Raw genomic sequence first — 26,087 nt, 5'->3', positions numbered from 1 at the left:
CTCATTGCATGAGAATAGGCATGGAAAACTGTCTTATTTGCATATAAATTAACTATGCGCATCGTCCTCTTTAGTGAATTGATAAGTAGGCCATTTATATTCATTTGCGTAGTCTGTGTGTGTAGTGTAAATGAGGAGAAATGAGTGCAGACACAAACACGTCTAATGGCGGAATTACACAGGACTACTATTAGGACTGAATGTTCGGACAAACTATCGTTCCTAATAATCAGCCTGTGTAAAGGTGCCACCGATCACCTGATAAACGAGCGAAACGCTTGTTCAGCAGGTGAAGTCATCATTGATGTGGACTCCTAAGTCATCAGTTATGGGCAGCAGATCGTGCTGTGTGATCAGTGATTCCAGTAGCCATCACTCGTCCCCATACAGTGGAGGTGATTGCTACATGTAAATGCAGCTCTCCTCCACTGACGAGCAGGCAATTATCGGTAAGGAACATTTCCCTCTCGATCGTTGCCTGCTCAGTTGGCACATTAAAGTGCACTTTAAGTGATACTGACCTTCAGATACAACGGTGACTTGTGTAATGAAGCATACAGGATCTGCAGATCTGTTGCAGCGAATACACTGCGGAGGCGAATGCGCCTGCCCCTTTCTGCCCTCTGACACTGGGCAGTCTATACTAGCAAGTTGAATAGGACTAGCACATTGTACAAATGATACTTGGCCAGGTAATGAGGTCACAAATGCCGCGACCAGAGTTGAGCGAATTGAGATCTTGCATCACAGATCCGAAGTAGATTCGGTCAAACACTTCGGTTTTAAAGGATAACTGTCATATTTTCATCAAAAAATCTATTTTAGCATATGTTACTGCTGCAGCAGCATTATGCATAAAGCAATCTTTAGTTCCTTCACTTACCACTGTTTTCCTTGAGTTTTCCCCTTAGTTACGGCTGTTTTGAATCCTACATTATGAGGATCTTCTCAAGATGGCTCCTTTGCCAGTTCTCTGAGGCCAAAACTGCATTCCCTCAGGTCACATACAAACATGCTGTAGCTTCCTGCCAGCCAATCAGATTGGATTACTGAGAGACACGCCTCCTCACTATGAAGCCTAATGCAGGCATGCAGTGTGAAGGACCGCCCCTCTGTCTTCCTAGCCAGAGACAGATGAGCCATAGCAACGGTCTTTTAAGGGAGCAGTGGAAAGGGACAGAGGACATTAATGAAAGCTATTATAAGGTAATTACAGATCTTTTGACAATCAATGACAGACTAACTCAGGTATACATGCCTAGCTCTAATAAACTAGCAAATAAAAAAATAATATGACAGTTACCCTTTAATGCTGTCTACGTACAGCATTAAAATGTATTGCCTCCGTGTAGGCAAAATTAGTTTCAGCCTAAATCACGCTGCAAATGAATTCATTAATCATTTCTGCATCTTGAAAAACATTTAAAATAGCAATCTGAAGTCGGGTTTGGTACTGAGGTACCAGCCGGTACCAAACCCGACTTTGGTTTGCTATTTTAAAATGTTTTTAACCCCTTAGGGACGCATGACGTATCGGTACGGCATGTTTCCCGAGTCCTTAAGGACCCATGACGTACCGGTACGTCATGTGTTGTTCCGATCACTGCCGTGCGGCTGGCAGTGATCGGAACCCGGTGCCTGCTCAAATCATTGAGCAGGCACCTCGGCTAAATGCACGGGGGGGGTCCCGTGACCCCCCCATGTCCGCGATCGCAACAAACCGCAGGTCAATTCAGACCTGCGGTTTGTTGCGCTTTCTGCAGTTTCTGACCGCGGCGATCAGAAACTTTAGTGTTGCAAAAATATATATTTATCACCCCCCCTGCACCTCTGAATGATTTTAGCCCGGTGGGAGGTGCAGGGGGGGGGTTGCGGGAGGCGGGCGGTGCGGCAGGCGGGATCGCGATCCCCCGCCCGCCTCCCATTGAATGATCGTTGGTGTACAGTGGGTATACCAGGGTGCCAGCACATTGCTGGCACCCTGGTATAAACGGCTGACATCGGTGATGCGATGTCAGCCGTTTAACCCTTTCCATACAGCGGTCCGTACGGACCGCTGTATGGAAAAGGTTAACAGCTCAGGGAGCTCCCTCCCTCTCCGATCGGGGGGCTGCTGTGCCTTTGCAGCCCCCCGATGGAGAGGGAGAGAGCCCCCAGAGAGCCCCCCGACAGATCCCCTCCTTACCCTTCCCCGTCTGCGAAGTTCTGAGCAGACGGGGAAGGTTCCCATGGCAACAGGACGCCTGCTCAGGCGTCCTGCTGTCCATGGTGCTGAACAGATCTATGCTGAAAGCATAGATCTGTTCAGTGTAAGTAAAATACAGTGCAGTACCCTATATAGAGTACAGTACTGTATTATACAGACATCAAACCCACTGGATCTTCAAGAACCAAGTGGGTCTGGGTAAAAAAAAAAAAGTGAAAAAAAGTAAAAATCAAAAAACACATTTATCACTGAATAAAAATGAAAAAAATAAAATTCCCTACACATGTTTGGTATCGCCGCGTCCGTAACGACCTGATCTATAAAACGTTCATGTTACTTTACCCGAACGGTGAACGCCATAAAAATAAAAAACTATGATGAAATTGAAATTTTGCCCACCTTACTTCCCAAAAAAGGTAATAAAAGTGATCAAAAAAGTCGCATGTACGCCAAAATTGTAACAATCAAACCGTCATCTCATCCCGCAAAAAATGAGACCCTACTTAAGATAATCGCCCAAAAGCTGAAAAAACTATGGCTCTTAGACTATGGAAACACTAAAACATGATTTTTTTGGTTTCAAAAATGAAATCATTGTGTAGAACTTACATAAATTAAAAAAAAGTATACATATTAGGTATCGCCGCGTCCGTATCGACCGCCTCTATAAAAATATCACATGACCTAACCCCTCAGGTGACCACCGTAAAAAAATTAAAATAAAAACGGTGTAAAAAAAGCCATTTTTTGTCATCTTACGTCACAAAAAGTGTAATAGCAAGCGATCAAAAAGTCATATGCACCCCAAAATAGTGCAAATCAAACCATCATCTCATCCCGCAAAAAATGAGACCCTACTTAAGATAATCGCCCAAAAACTGAAAAAACTATGGCTCTTAGACTATGGAGACACTAAAACTTTTTTTTGGTTTTAAAAATGAAATCATTGGGTAAAACTTACATAAATTAAAAAAATTGTATACATATTAGGTATCGCCGCGTCCGGGAAAACCTGCGTGGTTTCTATTATGTAAGCCTCGCAAAGTGACTTCAGAGCTGAACTGGTCCCTAAAAATTGAGTTTTTGTAAATTTCAGAAAAATTTCAAGATTTGCTTCTAAACTTCTAAGCCTTGTAACATCCCCAAAAAATAAAATATCATTCCCAAAACAATTCAAACTTGAAGTAGACATATGGGGAATGTAAAGTCATCACAATTTTTGGGGGTATTACTATATATTACAGAAGTAGAGAAACTGAAACTTTGAAATTTGCAAATTTTTCATTTTTTTTTGGTAAATTAGGTATTATTTTGTGCAAAAAAAATAATTTTTTTGACTTCATTTTACCAGTGTCATGAAGTACAATATGTGACGAAAAAACAATCTCAGAACGGCCTGGATAAGTCAAAGCGTTTTAAAGTTATCAGCACTTAAAGTGACACTGGTCAGATTTGCAAAAAATGGCCAAGTCCTTAAGGTGAAATAGGGCTGAGTCCTTAAGGGGTTAAAGACGCAGATGTAATTACCGAATTAATTCACCGAAGTCTCTCGCCACTTCGGCTGAAACGAATTTTGCGTACGCGGAGGCAATACATTTTAATGCTGTACGTGGAGACGGCATTAAAACCAGAGTGTTTGAATGAATGGACTTTGGATCTCTGATCCGAAGCTCGATTTGCTCCACGCTAGCAGTGATGTACATAACTTCTGTGAAACCTATCACGATTGGCATATGAGAAGCTGTTTACATGGGTACGGTTGTGAAAGGCCAGAGCAAAGTGGAGAATTTGCTGCCGAGCACTGACAGCTGGAGCCTGATGTGGTCAAACAGGTGACCACTCTACATGTATCATCTCAGCGGATCGCAGTTGTGCCCAACCAGACGGGCAGATCTTGTCCTAGTTGCCACTGCACGCATGGCTAAATGTAAAATTGACATTGTCTGCTACTGTCCTGATCATGTGAAATGACTCCCTAGTGGGCAGATAATCTGGCAGCTTTTTAGGAAACCTGCACCTGAAGAAGAATTTTATTTCTCGGCTTCACAAGCAAAAGTGCTTGGTAACTACTTCCAGAGCTATCACTATTAATTATGGATAACCGCTCATTACGGCGTTCTTGGATATGGGCCTGGAGCAAGCTGGCAGATTGCAGTCCTCTACTGCTAAAGATTCATTTTAATTACTCTGGATTGGCATGTAAGGCTGCGTTCACACTGCAAAATCCACAGCAGAAGTAGCAGTTGCTGAAAGCAGGTCATTTTTGGTAGTGATTTTGTAATTTGTTGTTGATCTTAGTGGAGTTTATACAAGCATTTAGGGTCCATTCACACTAGGGATCGACCGATATTGATTTTTTAGGGCCGATACCGATAATTTGTCAACTTTCAGGCCGATAGCCGATAATTTATACCGATATTCTGGGTATTTTTATTTTTGAGGAAAAATTGCGCCACCAATGATTAATACTAGGGGGCTTGGGGGGGCGCACTGCGCCACCAATGAACATAAGTCTCTCATTCATATACAGGAGGCGGGAGCTGGCTGCAGAATCACATAGCCGGCTCCCGACCCCTATGAACGGTAGCTGCGATCCGCGGCACCTAAGGGGTTAACTACCGCGGACCACAGCTGCCGTTCATAGAGGTCGGGAGCCGGCTATGTGATTCTGCAGCCAGCTCCCGCCTCCTGTATATGAATTAATGAAAGACTCATCTTCATTGGTGGCGCAGCGGCCACATCCCCTCCCCTCCTCTTGTCTCCTCTCCTGCTATTGGCGGCAGCAGCAGCACAGGGGGAGGAGACACTGCTTCCTTCTCCCCTGTGCTGCGGATCCGCCATGTCCTTAGACCGCTTGTGAGAGCCCTGAACGGATCTCAGACGGAAAGCCAAAACGCCAGTGTGAAAGTAGACTTACAAGTTTTACTTAATCTCTTCCCATAAAACTATATATCAATCTGCTCAGCTCCTCCTGCTCTATGATATGCTGCCTGCAGCTTAGACACCATGTTCAATGTGGCAGGTTCCATTTAAAGAAGTGACATGCCACCTCTGAAGCAGATTTGAAACCAGTGGCAGAGAGAAGCTTCACCATGTGGTCATGGGGGCATTTTTCCCATTGAAGTCAGTGGGATCCCGTTGGCATTTTCTAGAGCGAATTCCGCAGCAAAATTTGTCTGCGTGACCATAACGTCTCAGGCATTTTTAAAATCAGCTGCTGAAAAAGTTTGGGGTTTTGAATATGTATTACGCAACAGAAAAGTCAATTTTCTGCTACTGAATCAGTAGCAGATATTGTCCATGTGAACATAGCCTAAGAGGCCGTTCAAACTAGGGCTGCAGCTAATGACTATTTTTGTAATAGAGTATTCTACCGATTAATCGAGTATTCTAATAACAAAAAACAAATTAAAAGAATGTTTTTCTTTATAAAAACTCATCGGCCCCCTCGGTGGCACTCAGCTGCCCCCCTCGGTGGCACTCAGCTGCGCCATCAGCTGCCCCCTCAGTGCCAGCATCTCCCCCTCCTAGCCATGTCCCCACACGTCACACAGCGTCAGGATACAGTGCAGCACGGTACGGGCCAGCGGGTGACCACAGAGCGGTGAGTAATAGCAAGCGTTTCACTCATGCTCCGTGGTCACATGAGACAAACGAATCGTCGATGCAAAAAATTGCATTGAGGATTTTTTTGTGTGGAGTTACTCAATTCATTCGAGTAATCATTTCAGCCCTAGAACAAACTGCATTTTTTTTTACTGTAGAATTTTGGCATGGAAGGCTGCTGCCGAGTCCTTTCTGCCTCCCATTTTTTGCAGGGGGATGCAGCACTGTAGATCGGAGCAGCAGTTTGAAGCTGCGGCTGTGCTGAGAAGTGACAGCCATTCCGCGATCTTTAGTGCTGCCTTCTATTGCAAAGAATGGGAGGCAAAAAAGACATGGCTGCTGCCTGGATTGCAGTTGTCGACGCCAAAATTCTGCGGTAAAAAAACACTGTGTGAACTGCCCCTAATAGTGATTGACCTGGAATGTTCACACAGTGTATTGTATTGCAGTACAGTATAGGAATACTTGTCACTACAAAACATAATCACAATCCCTCCTTAGACTTGCAATGAAGAGCAGTCAGAAATATTGTATATCTGATCTTTATATTTTGGTTCTTTTCGACACACCCATTTTCCTGTGTAAGTGTGCAAGGCTACGCACACATTTCTGTAACCTAATCAGGCAGGTTGTTTTTGCCAGAGAACTGCCTTCCGGAGTTCACCGGATCAGGCATTGCTGGATATTGCCGTTTACTGCTGGATTCCATAGGCTATAATGGGATCCAGCTGCTTTCCGGAATGAGTGCTGGATTTTATCAGGACAAAAAACTTTACTTGCAACGGTTTTTGTCCAGCCGAAACCCAGCTCTCCTATCAGAAAGTGGTCGGATCCCATAATAGTCTATGGGGTTCAGCATCTGGCAGTGCCAGATTTGGTGAACCTTGGCAGGCAGTTCTGTGCCAAAAAAGCCTGTCTGATCAGGTTATGGAAATGGAAACGTAGCCTAAAGTGGATCAGAAGAAAAACACACGCTCTGCCTTGGTCCTTGTTGCAGCCTAAACACGCCCATTGAAGTCTATGGATCTGTGAAAAAACGCTGACAGAACACGGACAGCATCCTTATTTTATCAGTGGTTATCACGGACCATTAGTAGGAGATGGCTCTGGGAGTTAATTTACAGCTAAGGCTATTTTCACACTAGCGGCAGGACGGATCCGACAGGCTGTTCACCCTGTCGGATCCGTCCTGCCGCTATTTCGCCATGCCGCCGGACCGCCGCTCCGCCGCTCCGTTCCCATTGACTATAATGGGGACTGGGGCAGAGCTCCGGGGCAGCACGGAACTCCGCCCCCGTCCCCATTATAGTCAATGGGGACAGAGCGGCGGTCCGGCGGCATGGCGAAATAGCGGCAGGACGGATCCGACAGGGTGAACAGCCTGTCGGATCCGTCCTGCCACTAGTGTGAAAGTACCCTTAGCAGTGCACGTGGAATACCGATGACATACGGAGGGCAAAAAAACTGATACGTGAACCAAACATCTTCACAGATGAAACGCTGACCATCTTATCATGCATGTCATCACAGACACAGAAATGTGAACAAATCATGTACACAGGCTTTGTACATCTACGACATATACAAGAGGTATGTAGCCATACTACACTATGCATAGACTTCAGTGAAGCTCTCCTGTACCACTGTAGACCTCAGATTTCATACGGAGACATTAGGAGATTTTTCGGTTGTACCGCTTGGCTGCTGTAAGGGCTAAAAGAATACGCCGGACGAATAGTCTGAGTCCAGCTGTATGCTAGACCTCTTGGATCAGTGACTGACAGGCTGCTGTATGTAAGTGGATACACAGCAGCATGTCAATCGTTTTGGGGGGGTATAGGGTAGATTTATCATAAACAGGTGTTTTATGCCAGCCTGTGCTGCCAGAGGATGCGCTTAATTTATGATGAGGCACAGGCCTAGTCATAAATTAGGTGCATCCTCCGCCAGGCCTTGCGCCTAAACAGAAATCTACATCAATTTTGTAGTAGTACAGACCTGTAGGTTTAGTACGCTGCAGCATATTAAAGGAGTTCTCTGGGAATGAAGAAAATGAAAATACTTAAATATATATTTTTTAAATATATTTCCAAATAACTTTCCTTAGTTATAATGGCTCGTTTTGTCTGGGGAAAAATAATTAGGAAAAATAAAATGTCCGCCATCCTATTAGTGCACACACAACCTTTCCTAATCCCACAGCAGGACAAGTTACACTGAGCTAAAGAGCTGCCTCATCCTCCTCTCTGCTCTGCTTGTCAGGGATTATTTTCCTGAATACAGTTTAATATGATCTTCAGGTGAACTTCTGTAGGAATAGAGTTCATGAGGAGACATGAAGTACAGAGAGAACAGACCTTGGTAATGGATACTGCAAGTGTTGCTGCACATTACTACATCCCCACCTTCTCTCTGTACTTCATGTCTCCTCATGAGCCCTCTTCCTACAGAGATTCATTTTATCAGCTGTATATAGGATCATAATCCCTGACAAGCAGAGCAGAGATGAGGATGAAGCAGTTCTTTAGCTCAGTGTCCTGATGTAACCTGTGCTGCTGTGTGATTAGGACAGGTTTTGTGTGTACTAATAGGACGGTGGCCATTTTATTTCCCCTGATGATTACTCCCCAGACAAAAAAGCCATTGTAACTACTGAAGAGTATTTGGGAATGTATTTATAATAAAGTAATATTTAAGTATTTTCAGTAAATTTATTTTCTTAATTCCCGGAGAACCCCTTTAAGCTGACAGATCTGCTTTATGTCACCATGCTGTGCTGTAAATATGAGGCCTTGCTTGTAGATCCCAGCATTGTATCCTGTCCATCTACATAACATTTGGCGCCATCTGCTTCAACTAGGATTTCACTTGGGAAGGGAGCCATTAAAGAAAAATATTCAGCCATCAGGAAAAATATTGGGGGAAGTGTATCAAGACTGATGTTTATGCTGCTGTAAAATGTGCCAGATTTATTTGTTGCACGCTTCTTAATAACTTTGGCACATCTCTGGAGGCCTGTGCGTCAGAAGCCAAAATCAGTTCTAGCTAGTAGCTGGCATAGGTTGCTGGTGTAATTTACGCTGGTTTTCTGATGTAACTAATCTGAAATCTCTTGGACTGCTTTGGCCCCCTCTACTTTCTCAAGACGTGGCAAGCTCTGTTTAAATGGGATAAAAATCACTCCAGTCCCGCCCATTTAAACCCTTAGATGCCACAGTCAACAGCGACTGTGGCTTTTGAATGATTACAGACGGAGGGGGGCACCGCAGTACCTGAAAGGAGGTATTTATTTTAAAAGTTGCACTATGCCCCTGTTCCAGGCTTTGGAGCACCACTTAGTTACAAACTACTGGTAGTTACATTTTTTGTGTGCATTTGTTGGTTTCTGTGATGGCAGTGCTTGAAGACAATATGGATGCTTTTCCAAGGTGCATAGGTTTTACAGGACATTTGGCATGGTTTACTGTATTGGGGACAGGGCAGAACCATTTCTGTTGAGTCTTTGTTACTTGTTTCTTGAACTGGTAGTGTGCTGGAATATTGAGCGTCTCCCTCCCCCATGGTGGCTTGTGTGACATTTCATGTTCTGTTATCAGAGGGGTCTCTTCTCAGTAATCTACTTGGAAAGTAGCAGCTGGTGTTGTGTGGTTCAGATAAGATTGAAGTGCTATAGGTCAGAAGTGTTGAGGTTGTCTAATCGTACTTGATGTCTTCAGATGTCTCTCTCCTGAATAGACAGCTGAAGTCTCTTTCTAAAAATGTCTTTCTACGCTCCATCTTCTCTGATGGCAAAGGCCTAGATGTATGAGAGGCTTCATGGTGGAGGGTTTTGTACACTGGTCTTAGTCTTAAGTGCTGTGGAATACGATGTGACAGATTTTTTAAGAGAGACAGGCTTCATGATAAAAAATATTTAGCTTGTCTGTGTGCGCCAAAAAAATGAAATCTATGCTATCCATGAGCTATATATATATATATATATATATCTCACACACCTATTAATAGGATTTGTAAGCCAAGATACAGACTGGATCTTGGACACTTGAAATATAATGGAAGGATTTGTACTTCTTCCTTCCGCTCCTGACTTAGGTTTAAAAATACTGATTGAAAATTATGATGAAATCTGCAGTGTAACGGCGAGATGAGATAACCCCTTTAAGTGCTGGGCTCTCACTGTGATCTGAAGTGTTGTATCAAAAATAAAAATAAATCGTCTGGCTGTAAAAGGGTGAATTAATGTGATTAATTGTCCAGCAATAGTTAGCAATAGTTCAGATACTGTTAAATGTGTTGTCCATCCTCGCGATACGCCATCACTAGCTGATCGGCATGGGTCCGGCTCCCCGCCAATTAGCTGAGGATATGCCATTACTAGCTGATCGGCATGGGTCCGGCTCCCCGCCAATTAGCTGAGGATAAGCCATCACAAGCTGATCGGCATGGGTGCTTTTTCAAGGCTGCTAATCTAGTGCTGGTCTAATCAAGTGTGGGTCTGCAAGTGCATTGGAGATATTCAGGAGATACTCAGGAGGTAATCCGGAGGTGGATACAATCTAAACAAGTAAGATTTGTTTGTTTAAAATCCCCCCTCCCCTCCCCCCCTTTGCAATGGCAGACCTGGTTCTGTGCAGGAATTGTTGTGCTTTTATTTCAGGTTCCACTCTTCAGAGGTTTGGATACTGTCTGATCTGTAGACAGCTCTCCATAATGCAACAGGAAATTACCTTTTTGAAATATGAGATTTGTAAATTAACCATTAAGCAAACTCAGACTGAGAACATTGCAATGCCACTGCCACAGAGGCCCCCTAGAAATGTAAGATGGGTTACTGTAGGCTCTGGTAGACTGAGAGTTGTGGATAGAAGACATGTCCCACAGTCTGTGGCTCTCCATAATTCATTTGCAGCACAGAGTGCAAGAGCAACATGGCGGATGGCTCAAGCACAGTGGGTGAGAAACAATCATCTCCCATGCCTAAAGTATGCAAGACTGCAGCCAAAGACAAAAAGGAGAAGGTGAGGACTGATAGTAAGCAGCTGTTGGTGGGCGATTTCATCATAAGAGGTGGTAAGTTTGAGGAGAATGGTGTTGTAAGATGTCTCCCTGGTGCTACCGCTAGCAGGGATAGACGACGGATCCTTAATATTGTTAGGCAAGCAAAACAGGAAAGGGAAGTAGATGTTATTGTCCATCTGGGGACAAACGATCTGGCTTGCAATGAGGTTTCAAAGGTGAAAGAAGCTTTTCACACACTTGGAAAGGATATACGGGAGGTTGCATCAACTGTTTCATTCTCTGCAGTTTTGCCTGTGCATAACCTTCAGCATGACAGGAAGATGCGCATTAAGGAATTCAATGTATGGCTTGGTGAATGGTGTCGGAACTAAGGGTTTGGCTTTGTGTCTCATGTTAGCTCTTGTTGCAATGGAAAAGAACTGTACAAGAAAGATGGTTTGCATCTTTCTCTCAAAGGAACGAATGTCCTCGGTGAACGGTTCCAAGTATTTGCTAAGGAGCATTTAAACTAGGAAAGGGGGGCAAAAGAGTGATAATCCAGCAGTCCGACTGCCCCCCGGAACAATGCCAGAAGATGCCAGTAGCACAAAGGTTAAGAAATGACAAGCTCAGATTCTTATCTACAAATGCTCGCAGTTTAGGGAATAAGATCAATGAACTTGAGGCTATAATGGCATCTAAGAATATAGATGTAGTGGCTGTTACTGAGACGTGGTTCAAGGGGAGTAATGACTGGGATATATCAATACCAGGGTTCTCTCTATACAGGAAAGACAGAGAAGGCAAGAAGGGGGGAGGGGTGGCCCGGTATGTGAAAGACAGAATAAAATCTACAAACCGGATTCCAAAAAAGTTGGGACACTATACAAATCGTGAATAAAAACTGAATGCAATGATGTGGAGGTGCCAACTTCTAATATTTTATTCAGAATAGAACATAAATCACGGAACAAAAGTTTAAACTGAGAAAATGTACCATTTTAAGGGAAAAATATGTTGAATCAGAATTTCATGGTGTCAACAAATCCCAAAAAAGTTGGGACAAGGCCATTTTCACCACTGTGTGGCATCTCCCCTTCTTCTTACAACACTCAACAGACGTCTGGGGACCGAGGAGACCAGTTTCTCAAGTTTAGAAATAGGAATGCTCTCCCATTCTTGTCTAATACAGGCCTCTAACTGTTCAATCGTCTTGGGCCTTCTTTGTTGCACCTTCCTCTTTATGATGCGCCAAATGTTTTCTATAGGTGAAAGATCTGGACTGCAGACTGGCCATTTCAGTACCCGGATCCTTCTCCTACGCAGCCATGATGTTGTGATTGATGCAGAATGTGGTCTGGCATTATCTTGTTGAAAAATGCAGGGTCTTCCCTGAAAGAGATGACGTCTGGATGGAAGCATATGTTGTTCTAGAACCTGAATATATTTTTCTGCATTGATGGTCCCTTTCCAGACATGCAAGCTGCCCATACCACACGCACTCATGCAACCCCATACCATCAGAGATGCAGGCTTCTGAACTGAGCGTTGATAACAACTTGGGTTGTCCTTGTCCTCTTTGGTCCGGATGACATGGCGTCCCAGATTTCCAAAAAGAACTTCGAATCGTGACTCGTCTGACCACAGAACAGTCTTCCATTTTGCCATACTCCATTTTAAATGCTCCCTGGCCCAGTGAAAACGCCTGAGCTTGTGGATCTTGATTAGAAATGGCTTCTTCTTTGCACTGTAGAGTTTCAGCTGGCAACGGTGGATGGCACGGTGGATTGTGTTCACTGACAATGGTTTCTGGAAGTATTCCTGAGCCCATTCTGTGATTTCCTTTACAGTAGCATTCCTGTTTGTGGTGCAGTGTCGTTTAAGGGCCCGGAGATCACGGGCATCCAGTATAGTTTTACGGCCTTGACCCTTACGCACAGAGATTGTTCCAGATTCTCTGAATCTTCGGATGGTGTTATGCACAGTTGATGATGATAGATGCAAAGTCTTTGCAATTTTTCGCTGGGTAACACCTTTCTGATATTGCTCCACTATCTTTCTGCGCAACATTGTGGGAATTAGTGATCCTCTACCCATCTTGGCTTCTGAGAGACACTGCCACTCTGAGAAGCTCTTTTTATACCCAATCATGTTGTCAATTGACCTAGTAAGTGTTAATTGGTCTTCCAGCTCTTCGTTATGCTCAAATTTAATTTTTCCAGCCTCTTATTGCTACTTGTCCCAACTTTTTTGGGATTTGTTGACACCGTGAAAATTGGAATCAACGTATTTTTCCTTTAAAATGATACATTTACTCGGATTAAACGTTTGATCTGTCATCTACGTTCTATTACAAATAAAATATTGACATTTGCCATCTCCACATCATAGCATTCAGTTTTTATTCACAATTTGTTTAGTGTCCCAACTTTTTTGGAATCCGGTTTGTAATTTGATACAAGTTAGCGAGAACAATTTAGAGTCAGTTTGGGTTACCTTGCAGCTTGATAATCATAAGGTAACTCGTGTAGGTGTGATATATAGACCACCTAGCCAAGTCAAAGAATTAGATGCGTGATCAATGTAGAAGTGAAAAAAGGCAGCGGCACTCACCCGTGTGCAGTAGACAGCTTTATTTCTCAAGATTTACATGAGGCAGGGGGCGGACAGATCCAGAGCACGCATTGAACAGCGGCGGCCGTTTCGCTCTACATGCGCTTCTTCTGGCTGTGCACAGCCAGAAGAAGCGCATGTAGCGCGAAACGGCCGCCGCTGTTCAATGCGTGCTCTGGATCTGTCCGCCCCCTGCCTCATGTAAATCTTGAGAAATAAAGCTGTCTACTGCACACGGGTGAGTGCCGCTGCCTTTTTTCACTTCTACATTGATCACGCATTGTACCTTACCTGCTTTGCCCAGCTGAGCACCTCCGTTCGTGTGTGTCCTCTCCCAGCCACGCCAGTGCTGCATTTTATGTGCGTCCAGCTGGTGTAGTGGTGCCACCCCCTACCTTACTTCATTTGCATTATCAAAGAATTAGATGATCTACTAGTTGAGGAAAGAGCTAAAATGACATTGAAGGGGGACGTTATCATTATGGGAGACTTCAATCTTCCTGATGTAAACTGGAAAACCAAAATAGCTAGTTCTGCCAGGAGTACAGATATTCTAAATTCCCTACTGGGATTATCTCTACAGCAAGTAGTTGAGGAGCCAACCCGGAAGGAGGCCATTTTAGATTTAGTATTCACAAATGGGAATTTGGTATATGATATTACTGTAGGGGAAAGCTTGGGATCTAGTGATCACCAGTCAGTGTGGTTTACTATAAGCACAGTGACTGAGTCACACCACACAAAAACAAAAGTTTTAGATTTTAGAAAAACTGACTTTTCTAAAATTAGATTAGTGGTATACGAGTCCCGATCAGATTGGAACAGTTTCATTGGAGTCCAGGAGAAATGGGACTACTTAAAAGAGGCACTATTGAAGGCAACAGAAAATTGCATTAGGCTTGTCAGTGAAAGCAAAAAAAGGAAAAGACCACTGTGGTACTCAGCAGAAGTGGCCAAAATCATTAAAAACAAAAAGATAGCATTTAGGAATTATTTAAAAAAAACAAAACGAGGATGACAGGCTAATTTACAAGATTAGGCAGAGAGAGGCCAAACAAGTTATAAGAGCTTCTAAAGCACAGGCAGAAGAGAAATTAGCTCAGTCAGGGAAAAAAGGCGATAAGGCATTCTTCAGATAAGGAAGGTATATGGAAGAAGATAAAGAACTAGCTGACTGCCTCAACGAATACTTCTGTTGAGTCTTTACGAAGGAAAATGAAGGAAATGGACCTCAGTTAGGAAAGAAGACTAATGAATCTTTTGATGCATGTGTCTTTACAGAGGAAGAGGTCCTAAGTCAGCTGTCTAAAATCAATACAAATAAGTCACAGGGGCCTCATGGGATACACCCAAAACTATTAAAAGAGCTCAGCTGTGAACTAGCAAAACCATTAACAGATTTATTTAACCAATCACTGGCAATAGGAGTCGTCCCAGAAGATTGGAAATTAGCAAATGTGGTGCCGATTCACAAGAAAGGTAGTAGGGAGGAATCGGGCAACTATAGGCCAGTAAGCCTGATATCAATAGTGGGGAAATTAATGGAAACCATACTTAAGGAGAGGATTGTGGAACATCTAAAATCCCATGGATTGAAAGATGAAAAACAGCATGGGTTTACTTCAGGGAGATCATGTCAAACTAATCTTATTGATTTTTTTATTGGGTGACTAAAACATTAGATGGCGGAGGTGCAGTAGACATCGCTTATCTAGACTACAGTAAGGCTTTCGATACTGTCCCACACAGAAGGCTTATCAATAAATTGCAGTCTTTGGGCTTGGACTCCCATATTGTTGAATGGATTAGGCAGTGGCTGAGGGACAGACAACAGAGGGTTGTAGTCAATGGAGTTTATTCAGACCAAGGTCTTGTTACCAGTGGGGTACCTCAGGGATCTGTTCTGGGACCCATATTGTTTAATATCTTTATCAGCGAAATTGCAGAAGGCCTCGATGGTAAGGTGTGTCTTTTTGCTGATGACACAAAGATTTGTAACAGGGTTGATGTTCCTGGAGGGATACACCAAATGGAAAAGGATTTAGGAAAACTAGAGGAATGGTCAAAAATCTGGCAACTAAAATTTAATGTGGATAAGTGCAAAATAATGCACCTGGGGCGTAAAAACCCAAGTGCAGAATATAAAATCAGTGATACAGTCCTAACCTCAGTATCTGAGGAAAGGGATTTAGGGGTCATTATTTCAGAAGACTTAAAGGTAGGCAGACAATGTCATAGAGCAGCAGGAAATGCTAGCAGAATGCTTGGGTGTATAGGGAGAGGCATTACCAGTAGAAAGAGGGAGGCGCTCATGCCGCTCTACAGAGCACTAGTGAGACCTCATTTGAAGTATTGTGCTCAGTACTGGAGACCATATCTCCAGAAGGATATTGATACTTTGGAGAGAGTTCAGAGAAGAGCTACTAAACTGGTACATGGATTGCAGGATAAAACTTACCAGGAAAGATTAAAGGACCTTAACATGTATAGCTTGGAAGAAAGACGAGACAGAGGGGATATGATAGAAACTTTTAAATACATAAAGGTAAAAAAAAAGGTAAAAGAGGAGAGAATATTTAAAAGAAGAAAAACTGCTACAAGAGGACATACAGTGGCGGAAATAATTATTTGACCCCTCACTGATTTTGTAAGTTTGTCCAATGACAAAGAAATGAAAAGTCTCAGAACAGTATCATTTCAATGGTAGGTTTATTGTAACAGTGGCAGATAGCACATCAAAAGGAAAATCGAAAAAATAACTTTAAATAAAAGATAGCAACTGATTTGCATTTCATTGAGTGAAATAAGTATTTGAACCCTCTAACAAAAAAAGACTTAATACTTGGTGGAAAAACCCTTGTTTGCAAGCACAGAGGTCAAACGTTTCTTGTAATTGATGACCAAGTTTGCGCACATTTTAGGAGGAATGTTGGTCCACTCCTCTTTGCAGATCATCTCTAAATCCCTAAGGTTTCGAGGCTGTCTCTGTGCAACTCTGAGCTTGAGCTCCCTCCATAGGTTTTCGATTGGATTAAGGTCCGGAGACTGACTAGGCCACTCCATGACCTTAATGTGCTTCTTCTTGAGCCACTCCTTTGTTGCCTTTGCTGTATGTTTTGGGTCATTGTCGTGCTGGAACACCCATCCACGACCCATTTTCAGTTTCCTGGCAGAGGGAAGGAGGTTGTCGCTCAGGATTTCACGATACATGGCTCCGTCCATTTTTCCGTTTATGCGAATAAGTTGTCCTGTGCCCTTAGCAGAAAAACACCCCCAAAGCAAAATGTTTCCACCCCCATGCTTGACGGTGGGGACGGTGTTTTGGGGGTCATAGGCAGCATTTTTCTTCCTCCAAACACAGCGAGTTGAGTTAATGCCAAAGAGCTCTATTTTGGTCTCATCAGACCACAGCACCTTCTCCCAGTCACTCTCTGAATCATTCAGGTGTTCATTGGCAAACTTCAGACGGGCCTGCACATGTGCCTTCCTGAGCAGGGGGACCTTGCGAGCCCTGCAGGATTTTAATCCATTGCGGTGTAATGTGTTTCCAATGGTTTTCTTGGTGACTGTGGTCCCTGCTAATTTGAGGTCATTAACTAACTCCTCCCGTGTAGTTCTAGGATGCTTTTTCACCTTTCTCAGAACCATTGACACCCCACGAGGTGAGATCTTGCGTGGAGCCCCAGAGCGAGGTCGATTGATGGTCATTTTGTGCTCCTTCCATTTTCGAACAATCGCACCAACAGTTGTCACCTTCTCTCCCAGCTTCTTGCTAATGGTTTTGTAGCCCATTCCAGCCTTGTGCAGGTCTACAATTTTGTCTCTGACATCCTTGGACAGCTCTTTGGTCTTTCCCATGTTGGAGAGTTTGGAGTCTGCTTGATTGATTGATTCTGTGGACAGGTGTCTTTTATACAGGTGACTAGTTAAGACAGGTGTCCTTAATGAGGGTGACTAATTGAGTAGAAGTGTCTAACCACTCTGTGGGAGCCAGAACTCTTAATGGTTGGTAGGGGTTCAAATACTTATTTCACTCAATGAAATGCAAATCAGTTGCTATCTTTTATTTAAAGTTATTTTTTCGATTTTCCTTTTGATGTGCTATCTGCCACTGTTACAATAAACCTACCATTGAAATGATACTGTTCTGAGACTTTTCATTTCTTTGTCATTGGACAAACTTACAAAATCAGTGAGGGGTCAAATAATTATTTCCGCCACTGTAGTTTTAAATTAGAGGGGCAAAGGTTTAAAAGTAATATCAGGAAGTATTACTTTACTGAGAGAGTAGTGGATGCATGGAATAGCCTTCCTGCAGAAGAGGTAGCTGCAAATACAGTGAAGGGGTTTAAGCATGCATGGGATAGGCATAAGGCCATCCTTCATATACGATAGGGCCAGGGGCTATCCATAGTATTCAGTATATTGGGCAGACTAGATGGGCCAAATGGTTCTTATCTGCCGACATATTCTATGTTTCTATGGGTCCGGCTCCCCGCCAATTAGCTGAGGATATGCCATCACTTCACTTTGAAAAGGCTGGAAGACCTCTCTGAAATTTTCTAGATAATAGATGTGCACCATAGGGCAGTGCCACCAGATTCCTTACAGCCTCGCCATCATAATGTATTTTCATTCCGTGTCCGTTCGTTTTTTTGTTTTTTTTGTGGACCGTATACGGAACCATTAATTTTACTCCGTGTGCATTCAGTTTCCGTATGTCCATATTTCCGTTCCCGCAAAAAAATAGAATATGTCCTATTGTCCACATTACAGACAAGGATAGGACTGTTCTATTAGGGGCCAGACGATCCGTTTTTTTTGTGGTCCGCAATATACATATGGTCGTGTGCATGAGGCCTTAGGGTACATTCACTCGACCGTAGTGTTTTATCCGCATCTGTTCTACATTTTGCGGAATAGATGCGGATTCATTCATTCCTATGGGTGAATAAAATGTGCGGACAACGTTCAGTATGTTGTCCGCATCCGTGTTTCCACATTTCTCGTCCGCAAAAATATGAAGCTTGTACTACTATTGTCCGCACAGATGGGTCCGCAGCCCCATTCAAGTCAATGGATCTGCAAATTGCGGAAGACATACGGAAACCATTCCGTATGTCATTTTTTTTTTTTTGCGGATCCGTTTCCATGTAATTGAAGTCCCTGCTCCCTGACCTTGGTGCAAAATATTCTGATATTGCTATTGCAAAATGCGGACACACGGAACGGATGCAGAAACACAACAGAAACAAAATGCGGACAAATGGTTCCGTTATTTGCGGACCGCAAAATGGAAAAGAATTAGGCTTCGTTCACATCACCGTTCAGCCTTTCCGTTCTCCTGCCCTGTTTAGAGGCAAGAAAACAGAAAGGACGGATTCGGCACATAACTAAGCCGAACGGAGCCCACGGGCCCCTTAGACTTTAATGAGGTCCGTTAGGTTTCCCCTCAGAAGAAGATTTTTGAAGCAGAGACAAAGTCCTGCATGCTCTACTTTTGTCTCCGCTCCAAAATCTTCTTCTGAGCGGAAACCTAACAGACCCCATTATAGTCTGTGGGGCCCGCCAGTTATGTGCCGAATCCGTCCTTTCCGTTTTCCTGCAGGAGAATGGAAAGGCTGAACGGTGATGTGGTCGTGTGAATGTATTTGTAGGGTGGTTTCTGAGAGTCAGGAGACATCAGAGGGAAGTCATAAAAACCTGAGATTCCTTTAATCACCAGAGGACCCAGTGACAAAAAACAATGCTCAGGGCATGTCTAACACATAGGTATCTATGAACTTCTCTATTAGGCATTGGTGAATATTTAATTAGCAATATCAGAAATCTATATGCATTACTTTTATTTTTTATTTTTTTTATAGGTCACTTGTCTTGCCTGTGATAATAAATCTAATACAATAGAACCCTTCTGGGACTTGTCACTGGAGTTTCCTGAGAGGTATCACTGCAATGGCAAGGAGACTGCCTCCCAGCGGCCTTGCCTACTGACTGAGATGTTGGCCAAGTTCACCGAGACGGAGGCATTAGAAGGAAAGATCTACGCCTGTGATCAGTGCAACAGTGAGTAGATGCAGTATGTATTCACAAGGATATTCTGATTTAACGCTCTACAGCAGACGCTCTTCCAGGAATACCATAGCTGTTCGGCTTTAGGCTAGGGCTACATGGCGACTTCGTTTGTGTGACCAAAAACGTGCACAATTTGTTTGTGACTTGTTGCACTGTTATATACGATTTAGGCTTTGCTACATCCAATAGACACTAAAGAAAAATCTTTGTATGGCACAAGCGAGTTGCATTCACATGTCATTTACTTAGTTGCATGCTGAAAAATTCGCTTGCAATGTAAGGTTTCACGTTTGCATCGCTTTGCATGTAGCATGTTCACAGTTATTCACACGTCCACAAAATGGGGCCGCATCCGTTCCGCAATTTGCGGACCCATTCATTTTCAATGGGGCTGGAATGTGCTGTCCGCATTTGCGGATCCGCACTTCCATTTTGCGACCAAATAGAACATGTCCTATTCTTGTCCGCAATTGTCGGACAAGAAAAGGCATTTTCTATGAGAGTGCCGGCGATGTGCTGTCCGCAAAATGTGGAATGCACATCGCCGGTGTCCGTGTTTTGCGGATCCGCAAAACACATACAGATGTGTGAATGGACCCTTACTTGAGATGTTACACCAGGGCTTGACAAATTTCCTTGGAATCTAGGAGCCAGCTAAGAAAGTTAGGAGCCCCCCTCCCGGTATTAAAATCATTGGTGGGCAGTGCGCCCCCTTACCCCGGTATTAAAATCATTGGTGGGCAGTGCGCTCCCCCCGGTATTAAAATCATTGGTGGGCAGTGCGCCCCCCCCTCCCCCTGGTATTAAAATCATTGGTGGGCAGTGCGCCCCCCCCTCCCCCCGGTATTAAAATCATTGGTGGGCAGTGCACCCTCCCCCGCCCATCATTGGTGGCAGCGGCAGTTCCGATCGGAGTCCCAGCAGTGTAATGTTGGGGCTCCGATCGGTTACCATGACAGCCAGGACGCTACTGAAGTCCTGGCTGCCATGGTCAGTTACTCTGCAGCAATATACTTACATGCGCTGTGGCCGCCCGACGCTCCTTCTTCTTGTAACTCACAGGTCTGTGCGGCACATTGCTTATGCTTATAGCAATACGCAGCACAGACCTGTAACGAGTTACAAGAAGGAGTATGCGCATGTAAGTATATTGCTGCAGAGTAACTGGCCATGGCAGCCAGGACTTCAGTAGCGTCCTGGCTGCCATGGTAACCGATCGGAACTGCAGCTGCCACAAATGATGGGAAGGGGGGGGGGGGCACTGCCCACCAATGATGGGGGAAGGCCGCCCCCTATCGTACCGCCACTCGCCACAGTTCTGAGAAGGAAACTCGCCGCAGCGATGAGGAGCCTGAGCCAGTAGCGGTCCTCCTCACTGTAGTCTGGGGCGGGAAGCGTGAGGGGTGGGCCTAGTAGACGCGGACTCCTGCATGACGCCGCGTCTACTCTAAACTTAAAGTGCTACTGCGCCCGGCTGCTGGTGTGCTGGGCCTATTTTCAAGCAGGGGCAAATACCCAGGTGCCAGGACAAAATTCCTGATCGCCATGGCGACCTGGCGCCTGGGATTTGTCGAGCCCTGTGTTACACTGTAATCTTGGTGTCATACAGCCAGTCGTCACTTTGCCCTAGCCTTCTCTGCATCTCTTTTGCATTACTGAAATGTAGCTCCAGCATTAAATGGGTTTTCTGACTTTTTTTATACTGATGACCTAATAGGTCACCAGTATCTGATCAGGGGGGGTACGACACCCAGGACCCCCACCCATCAGCTGTTTGAGGAGACCACAATGCTCCTGGGTGTCGGACACCCAATGACCTATCCAAAAGTCGAAAGACTCCTTAAAGTGTATTTGCCCCTAAAATAGAAATCAATCTGTCAAGTTTTTAAAAACTTCTTCTGTTCAGTTGTTTCCTTGTTATATCTGACTGGGAAAGCTGAGTGACAAATAATGTGACCAATATTAAAGAGGAATTAAACAATGATGACCTACCTGTGGGGGGTCCAACTCCAGACACCTCCACAATCAGAGTTTTGAAGGGACAGTGGCACTCGTCCAGGCGCTGCGGCCTCTTTATAGTATACCAGGCACAGTGCTGTACATCGTATAGTGGCTCTGCTTGCTATTGCAGCTCAGCCCCATTGACTTGAATGGGATTGAGCTGAACAAATGCAATGTGATTGATGGACATGATCTCGCCGGCCAAGCAAGACGCACAGCCATTTCAAACACCAGATCCCCTGCCACAGGTTCATGTCTTCTGGGAGCACAATGTTTCTAGATAAGTAATGTAACATAAAATGTTCACATATTTTCTGTAATTTCCAGCAAAACGCAGGAAATTTTCATCAAAACCAGTTGTCCTTACAGAAGCCCAGAAGCAACTGATGGTGTGTGGCCTACCTCAAGTTCTGAGACTGCACCTCAAGAGGTTCAGGTAAAGGAGTATGTGATGATGAGAACTCTCATCATGCTTAGGTTTTGCTGCCTTCATCCAGGGGCATTTTAGGCAACATAAAACACCATTTTCAGTCTTGCACGATAGAAAATATGTATGAAGAGCAACACAATTGATGTGTTTTTATTTTTCCTTAGGTGGTCAGGTCGCAATCATCGTGAGAAAATCGGGGTGCATGTCCAGTTTGACCAGATGCTAAGCATGGAGCCATATTGCTGTAGAGAATCTACTGCAAACCTGAAGCCAGATTCTTTCATTTATGATTTGTCTGCTGTAGTGATGCATCATGGGAAGGGATTTGGTTCTGGGCATTATACAGCCTTCTGCTACAACCCAGAAGGAGGTAATGAATGGGCTCCGTTTTCTACTTCACATCCTGTCCCATACACCAGTGTATTTGGCAGGATTTTGTTACATTGACACACACGTCCTGTAGCGTCTGCTGAAGGCATTCCATCCATGACGTGATTGCTTTCATGACCTCTCTGTAGAAAAGTAATGATCTGAAAACTTCTTGTGGGCAGGAAAGATATGTCATATATGTCATGTTCATTATTGTAGTGATACAAGACCTTAGCACCTCTGGGACCGCACTTCTCTCCAGAATGGGGGAGCATCTGGCTCTCTGTGACTCCATAGAAGTAAATAGAAAGAGTTATGCACAGCCACATCTCCGTCTGGCTGTGATGGCCAACAGCCAACTTGCCCCAAGGTGGATGGAGGACGCAGACCCATGTTCTGGAGATAGGTACAGGTCCCAGAGGCATGTCCTGTCTACTACACGCCTTTAAATGTGGGGTAGTTGGAAGTCTCCTGTTCAGGGATGCTTTGTCACAGAGACTGGAAATTCTTACAAAAGCCTAGTGGTAAAATGATTTTGCTGTATTCATACAATCATTAAGAAGAAACACAAAAATCTACATAAACCTTGTGCATGCATTTGCTTGAAGTATATACAATTCCCCTGTCCAAGGACGTGAAAATTAAGTGGTTTAATGGCTAAATAACTAAAGGTAGGTGTCTCACCAAGTCCTGCTTGAGAGCTTTAGAGGCAGGGCTCGTGACTGCTGTGTGGTGGGAGAGGCCTGGGACTGAAGCTGTAATAAGCGGCTACCCATTGCCACCATTAGGGGTAACTCTACATACATTCTAGCTGTATAGATCCATATGCTGTTATCACCCCCTAGTGGTGGCCACATGTAGTCAGAATATTGTTCATCAAGTGTGCCAAATAGAACTGCCTATGATCCCTATGAAGATTATTTCAGAATATTAATCGGCACAGACTTTTCTAAATAAAGCAGAATGGTGGCCACTGGTTTTAAAGGACCGGTACATTTGTTGGAGCTCATTGGACTAGCCATGTGTGACTAGTTTGAGGAATAACATATACGTATAGATTACACCTCTAAGGCCTGTTTCACACCGCCGATACAGCCTTCTGGCAGGCTGTTCCGACACGGAATGCTGGGAATCGGCCGGACAAAAACCACAGCGTGCAGCCATTTCTCTGCATATTTGCCGGATTGCGGCCGGACCCCATTATAGTTAATGCTGCTGGACGACATTCCGGCAGTGTACGGCAATGGCAGATCCGGCAGGCTGCCGGATCGGTGAACGCTAGTGTACAACTAGCCTAATCCTTTTATTGCAGTGATTGCTAATGCCAGTGTTCTCTTATTGTTCTATTAGGATTCTGGGTACATTGTAATGACTCCAAGTTGCACACTTGCACAGCTGAAGAGGTCTGCAAGGCACAAGCTTATATCATATTCTACACCCAGCGTGTCACTCAGGAGAATGGACACTTGTCTAATAGGCTTTTGGCTCGCGGTACCCCATCTAGCAGTCCGCCGTCCACACCCTGCTGAGATACAGGAAACTGAACATAATGGCAGCTTACAGTCCGTGTGTAATGGACTTTATTCCCCAGTCACTTGGGAGAAGCAAAGTTTATAAAGTGAACAAGATTGCCCAGTATGATCTGGGCTGAACAAATTTGTATGAATTTTGATGTTTTTGAGTAGGTTGCTAAACGTCACCAAACCACCTAAGCAGAAGGTGTCAGCACCACAACGTAAGAATGTGATATTTCTCATGTACATTATGTTTATACAGTTTTGTATGGTATTAAGCACTCAAAAATAGAATAAAATGATTTTAACATTTGTATATTGGCAATGTATAACTTTCTATCAAACAATTTTTTACTGTTCCCGTGTAAATTGTATAGCTCTTACCTCAGGCTGCATTTTTCACTTTGTGATTTATGAATGTCATTTTCTGGTTTTAGAAACTTTATTTCTCCTTTTCATTATAATACATCATGCATTGTATTTTTACAATTCCTGTGCTGCTGTCTGTTCTTGCCTGCTGAAATCCAATCTGGTTATTCATCGTTTCACAGAAATCTCCAGCTAAGAAAGATTGCAGTTTTACAGGCCTTTGCCTAATGCACTCTTGACAGGTTACAGATCTATGCTACTGTGCCACTGGCTGCTATGGACCACTTATACCTATGAATTATACCATGCCACATGGAGGTGGTTTCCCAGCATTTAACCCCAAACCGAAGTACAGCGGATGTTGGCACTTTAAAGATGGCATAGTCGGAGCTAATCTCTGTGAACCATTTAAACCCTCATTTATGACCATGGCATCTGAGACAGATTTCACCAGGAGCACTGTGTTCCAGGGGCCAAATGGCTTCCCAGTGCTGAGATTGAGGAAGATGCATGCAGGTGGCAGTGCTCCATAAGAATATATTGAATTTCCCATACACTTACTGTATGGGAGAAGTGTTCTAAATATCACATGTTTAGGTCCCCTAGGGGAGCTTAATTATTATTATAATTTGTTTATTATAAAAATTCAAATCAACCCCCATTTCCCTATAATAAAAATAAGCAAAAAATAAAGATCACTTGCACCATCGCATTCCAAAAACCCTGAACCATTAAAATATTAATTTATTTATGCCATATGGTGAACGCCGTTTTTTGTATCATCTCACACACCCCAAATGGTATCATTGAGAACTCCACATCGCCTGCAAAAAATGAACCCTCATACAGTGCCAAAGGCGTAAATATAACAAAGTTGGGTCAGGATATGCAATGAAAAGAAAAAAAAAACTTTTTTTTACAAAGTTTTTAAAGTAAGAAAAACTATACAAAGGGTGGTATCCCTGTAATTGTACTGACCCAGGTAGGGCACAGGTCAGTTTGATTGCATAGGGAACACAGTAAGGGCTCATGCACACAAACTTATTTTTTTTCTGTCTCTGTTCTGTTTTTTTTTAGACCGTATACGAAACCATTAATTTCAATGGGTCCGCAAAAAAAACAGAAGGTGGTCCGTGTGCATTCCGTTTCCATATGTCTGTATTTATGTTCCGCCAAAAAATAGAACATGTCCTATTATTGTCCACATTACGGACAAGGATGATACTGTTTTATTAGGGGCCAGCTGTTCCATTCCGTTAAATACGGAATGCACACAGACGTCATCCGTATTTTTTGCGGACCGCAAAATACATAGTCGTGTGCATGAGGCCTAAAAACAAACCCATAAAACTATGCTGGAATTGTGTTTATTTATTTTTTCTAATTCCAACCTATTTGGAATATTTTTCTAGCTTCCCACTACATTGTATGCAATAGTAAATGGTGCCATTAGAAAGTACAACTTGTTCATATGCTAGTGTCTACATATCAAGTGAACATCTATTTCTTATGATTCACAGATTTATGAAAACTGCCCACACATATTAGGGCTCATTCACACGACAGTAAGGTCTTCAAGCTGTGGATGCGGACCCATTGACTTGAATTGGTCCGCGATCTACAAAATACGGCTAAAGATAGGACATGCCCTGTCTTTTGCGGAGGCACGGAATAGAAGCCCATGGAAACACTCCAGAGTGCTTCCGTGGGCTTTTAGGTTCGTGCTTCCACACTGCAAAAGATAGGACATGTCCTATCTTTTGACATATTTTGCGCATCGCTGACTAGGGTTGTTGCGGGTATTGAAATTTCGATACCCTATCGATACTTTTGTCCCGGTATCGATGCGATACCGGGATTTCCATTTTTTCGATACTGGCCTGCGCTGCTGCGCAGTCTAGTATCA

General features: G+C 43.7%; 1 protein-coding gene across 3 annotated transcripts in view; it reads left to right on the top strand.

Annotated features, from left to right (window-relative positions):
* USP44 (ubiquitin specific peptidase 44) overlaps nt 1–24,249 on the top strand; it is a 38,663-nt gene extending 14,414 nt beyond the window's left edge. The window contains exons 3-6 of one of the 3 annotated variants that reach the window (XM_040409016.1): nt 19,291–19,489; nt 21,869–21,935; nt 22,094–22,299; nt 23,649–24,249. In XM_040409016.1, the coding sequence (XP_040264950.1) occupies nt 19,291–19,489; nt 21,869–21,935; nt 22,094–22,299; nt 23,649–23,827 (651 nt within the window). In that variant the 3' untranslated portion in view covers nt 23,828–24,249. Of the gene's footprint in view, nt 1–19,290; nt 19,490–21,826; nt 21,936–22,093; nt 22,300–23,648 lie in introns of all 3 variants that reach the window. The other 2 variants (XM_040409007.1, XM_040408998.1) reach the window with 2 other exon arrangements.
* Nucleotides 24,250–26,087: the final 1,838 nt, after the last annotated feature.

This window comes from Bufo bufo, chromosome 1, assembly GCF_905171765.1.
Source record: "Bufo bufo chromosome 1, aBufBuf1.1, whole genome shotgun sequence".
Classification (NCBI taxonomy): Eukaryota; Metazoa; Chordata; class Amphibia; order Anura; family Bufonidae; genus Bufo; species Bufo bufo.
This window is presented reverse-complemented; position numbering and strand designations above follow the sequence as displayed.